Genomic DNA, 4,584 nt, shown 5'->3' with positions numbered 1-4,584 from the left:
TTAAGGAGTTTGTAGAGAAAGACAAAGATTTCGGGGAAAGATGGTATTAAAAGAAAGGACAGCTAAACAGTTTTAGCATCAAAGAGAATGCTGAACACATGGGATTCAAGAATACAAGGTCCAACAATATAGAGAAGGATTGGTGAATTAATTAATTGTTTAATATATAAACTAGAGTGTTCTTAACCGCTCATGGCACAGTTGGCAAAAGCCTTTTTTCTCTCTCTAAGTTGTTTCATCAGCTACATGGAACCAGGAAACCACACTGAGAGTCCAGAATTCATCCTTCTGGGTTTTTCTGAAGAGGCAGAGCTGCAGCCCCTCCTCTTTGGACTGTTCCTCTCCATGTACCTGGTCACCTTCACTGGGAACCTGCTCATCATCCTGGCCATCACCACAGACTCCCACCTCCACACACCCATGTACTTCTTCCTCTCCAACCTCTCCTTTGCTGACATCTGTTTCACTTCCACCACGGTCCCAAGGATGCTACTGAACATCCAGATGCAGAACCAAGTAATTACTTATGAAGAGTGCGTCACCCAGATGCATTTTTTCATTCTTTTTGGGTGCTTAGACAACTTACTACTGACAGTGATGGCCTATGACCGGTTTATGGCCATCTGTCACCCACTGCATTATACTGTCATCATGAACCCAAGATCCTGTGGCCTCCTGCTTCTGGCCTGCTGGTTGTTGACTTTTCTGGACTCTCTTTTACAAACTTTAATGGTTTTGCGACTGACTTTTTGTACAGAATTGGAAATCTCCCATTTTTTCTGTGAAGTCAACCAGGTCGTCCAACTTGCTTGTTCTGACACGTTCCTCAATGACTTAGCCCTTCATTTAACAACTGGACTCCTGGGTGTAGTTCCACTCACTGGAATCCTTTTCTCCTACATGAAGATTGTGTCCTCCATTTTGAAAATTTCATCAGCTGGGGGAAAATATAAAGCCTTTTCCACTTGTGGGTCTCACCTCTCTGTGGTCTCCTTGTTCTATGGCACAGGTCTTGGGGTTTTTCTTGGTTCTGCAGTTATTGAAAACTCCAGGGCCAGTGCAATCGCCTCAGTAATGTACACTGTAGTCACCCCCATGCTGAATCCATTTATCTACAGTCTTAGAAACAAAGACATAAAGCAAGCCCTAAGAAAACTTTTCACCTGAGAAAACATCCTATATAACAGAAACTCATCCTGAAATTCAGAGAGCTACTTGTGAGAAGAAAAAATTCAAAATTATTAAACTTGTATTATTCTTTTTTCGGTACCTAAATGTGCTTATGTCCAGAAATTTAGGACTTTTAGGACATAATATGAAATGACTTCTGTTGTATTCTTTTAAAAATGTGTTTTCCTCAACAAAATCTTCCTTTCAACAGGCAATTCTTTAAGGGTGACTTTGGATTTTTATATGAAACAGACTTTTCATTACTAACCACAGAGTATTAGCATACAATTATCTCAAAGAATCAGTGCTCATTATTATCCTGAAAGCCTATAAAACTGATACATAAATTCTAAGATTCCTATTTTGGAAAACTTCTTTCTTGTGATCAGATGGGGCATGACACATTCATCCCACCTGGGTACTTCCTGAGGTCCTGTTAAATATTGTGAGCATAAATTTGTAAACATGTTCATATTAAATGGTGAAAAAGCACTGGTGGTGTGTACAAGTATTGGAAATGACTTCCAGAACCACACTGAACGCCATACCAGCTAAGCACGTTGATAGCTCTTCCATTGTTAGAAAAATGGTAGAATCAAGAAGACTGAAATTATTCACTCCCTGAACATGATGGTTTTCCTGCCATACAAATAGGAGGAGATTTTGTTGTCACTGTGGGTTCAAGACTCATAGTTTCAAGGCACTGCTAGCAAATGCATGCATACCCTCTGTGGCCTCAATGATAATACTGGAAATTTGCCTTTATTTTTCCCAATCAACCCAATTATCTCCAATCATGCTTGACTACAACATTGGCAGCACCATAGCATCTGCTTCACTTTTGCCCTTGAGTCTCTCCCTGTAATCTGGTCAGCATCTTAGTAATTACATATGAAACAATTGGTTTTCATGATCCTGATAGTGTCTTTTATTTTCTCTGCAGCACTGAAAGTAGCTCTATTGAGTTACTTTTGGACCTAATAATTGAAAGGCTGTTTTTTCAAAACTATCCATTGCTCCGCGGGAGAAAGATGAGACAATACGTTCCCATTAAGATTTACAGCTTTGTCAACCCTATGAGGCCCTTCAGTGAGGCCCTTCAGTGAGTCAGAATCACTTGAGAGCAGTGGTAGGGAGTTGGCTGTACAGGAATGGCGAGTGTCACCACTCTATTCCTCCAGTGAAAAGTGTAGACTTGATCCAAAACCCACTGTCATGGAGGCCACCTCACAGTCAACTGATAGGACTGAGTAGAACTGCCTCATGGGGTTTCTGGTGTTGTACATCTTTAGAGAACAGACTGTCCTATTTTTTCAACCAGGGTTCAGGTAGTGGTTTTGAACTCCCTACCCTTGGTTACTGGTCTAGCACTGTAACCAGAAGAATGCCAAATTTCCTGATACCTTGAGTGAACAAGACTTTTTCATGTTTCCATTTTAATATATATGGCTAGTTCATAATTTCATTTAGGCTTTTTATCTATTATGGCCTGTAGAGGTGTAGGCTCTCACTGAGAATACCCTATCATCCTATCTCCCAATACACTACCTACATGGATGGCATTCCGTTTACTTGGGGTCTATTGTCAATTAATTGAAATTTAAAACATGGTAAAATACTGAGTGTTGTGGTGGGGCTGTGTGTGATCAGAAGTCTTCATAAAATGCTGGCATCTTGATAAATGATGTCCAGCTGTATTATTAGGTCTTTGGAGAAGGAAATGCACCTCAGAGTGATCATTAGACGTGACCCTGCATGCTGGAGACCACCAAAATAGAGGTGACCTCCTTCTTAGAAGTAATCCAATGGGATAAAGCTGTACACGAAGATGCACCTTGTCTCCCAAAGGACAGACTGGAAAAAGTTTCATTTTTCTTCCCTTAGCTCCAGAGAAATCAAATTCCCTGGGAATGTAAGACAAAAGAATACTTCATTAATGAGGCACAAGGGATTTCATCCACTAGAGCCAAAGGATTGTAAATATTTCCTCTACACTGACCCAGATCTACTTGATTCATCTAAGGTGATGAGAAAACACATTGTACCTTCTAGAAGCCTCAGGAGTGGGTTCACCTCCACATTATTCCTGGGGGCACAACCTCTAACGTTAGCAGTGGAACATGGGAGAACCAGCACCTGTGAAGTCTTCTCTGGATGAGGTACAAAATCATCTCAGGTGCCTGGAGATTGGTGATGCATGATGGCCCTCTCTTATTGGTAGTATCTGTAGGCGTATCAACAGGTATAACAAATAAAAGCAAGTTTAATGGATAAAGTCCTGATAAGTTAGAGTCCCTGGTTCTAGAGACTGATTCTGACTACATGAAAATGTCTTCTTTCTCTAGTCTGTCTTCCCCGGTGCTGGCTCTCATTCCTGCAACCTCCTTCTCTCAACAGCCTTCCTTGCTTCACTGCATTAACGTGCCTGTTAATATCTTTCAACTATTTGTTCACATAGTCACTCACAGAACTCTTATTTAGCATTACATTATAGTCTGTTCACGAAGAAATAAGTAGACATTTTCCCTTTTTGCAAGTATCTTACATTCTACGTAAGGTAACAGACGCTAAATGCGTGCTTATCTCAGCACTGCAATCCTACTGAAATGGATCATAATGTCGTTGCTTTTCCTGGAGAATTTTAGTGAAGGTTCACAGGGAGATGATGGTCACACTGAGCTTTGAAGGAGGAGACAGGAGGGGAGTAATGCTAGGATTATTAAAAGCACAAGGTGTGCAATGGAAATTACACATAATAATTAATAACTGATGAACAATGAAAACAAGGAATGGAAAGTGAAGCATGAGTGTGGAGAGGTAGGCAGCAGCCATGTAACACACAGCTGTATATTTTGCCTAAGGAAGGACGACTCTGAAATTGGAGGAGAGTCAAGGCAGAATTAGTAGCAGAGTCTGTCTGCAGTCAGACTTGCCTTTGCAGACATTGCTGTGGTCCATGTGCAGAGCCGACGACTGCTCCTGTGAAAACCATAGAGACGAGGAGTAGAAAAAGCACAGTAGAAGTGGGAGTTGAACTTGTGAGGTTTTGAGTTATACTACATCCAAAAATCGACTGAGTAATATGAGGCAGCTTGACATATTAAATTATTTATTTATTTAATATTTCTAAAATGTTATTTATTTTTTAGACTCTTCTATAAAATTGGCATCAGAACTTGCGTTTAAGAGATGCAGAATCCGGAACAGCAGGGGAGGGGAGTAGCAAGATCCCCAGGGAATGATGAGGGTGCACATTAGAGACAGGGCATGGTGCCCCAACAGGCTACATGGGAAAACACAAGCTTTTCTTTCTTGGTATATTTTAATTTGTTCTTCGTCAGTGGATTGATGTTATTGCTGTTTTGTTGTACATTGTTGCTTGGTTTTGCTCTGTCTTGTTTTTATGCATGTTGT

General features: G+C 40.7%; 1 protein-coding gene across 1 annotated transcript; it reads left to right on the top strand.

Annotated features, from left to right (window-relative positions):
- Positions 1–192: 192 nt before the first annotated feature.
- On the top strand, positions 193–1,167 carry LOC101643673 (olfactory receptor 7A17-like). The gene has a single exon (XM_004715555.2). The coding sequence runs from the start codon at positions 193–195 to the stop codon at positions 1,165–1,167; it is 975 nt and encodes a 324-aa protein (XP_004715612.2).
- Positions 1,168–4,584: the final 3,417 nt, after the last annotated feature.

Source organism: Echinops telfairi, unplaced genomic scaffold (assembly GCF_000313985.2).
Source record: "Echinops telfairi isolate 266 unplaced genomic scaffold, ASM31398v2 ScPeMD7_30;HRSCAF=105, whole genome shotgun sequence".
Taxonomy (NCBI): domain Eukaryota; kingdom Metazoa; phylum Chordata; class Mammalia; order Afrosoricida; family Tenrecidae; genus Echinops; species Echinops telfairi.
This window is presented reverse-complemented; position numbering and strand designations above follow the sequence as displayed.

Excerpts from the sequence above, each read along its gene's own strand:
- LOC101643673 (XM_004715555.2), top strand. The coding sequence starts at position 193 with ATGGCACAGTTGGCAAAAGCCTTTTTTCTCTCTCTAAGTTGTTTCATC.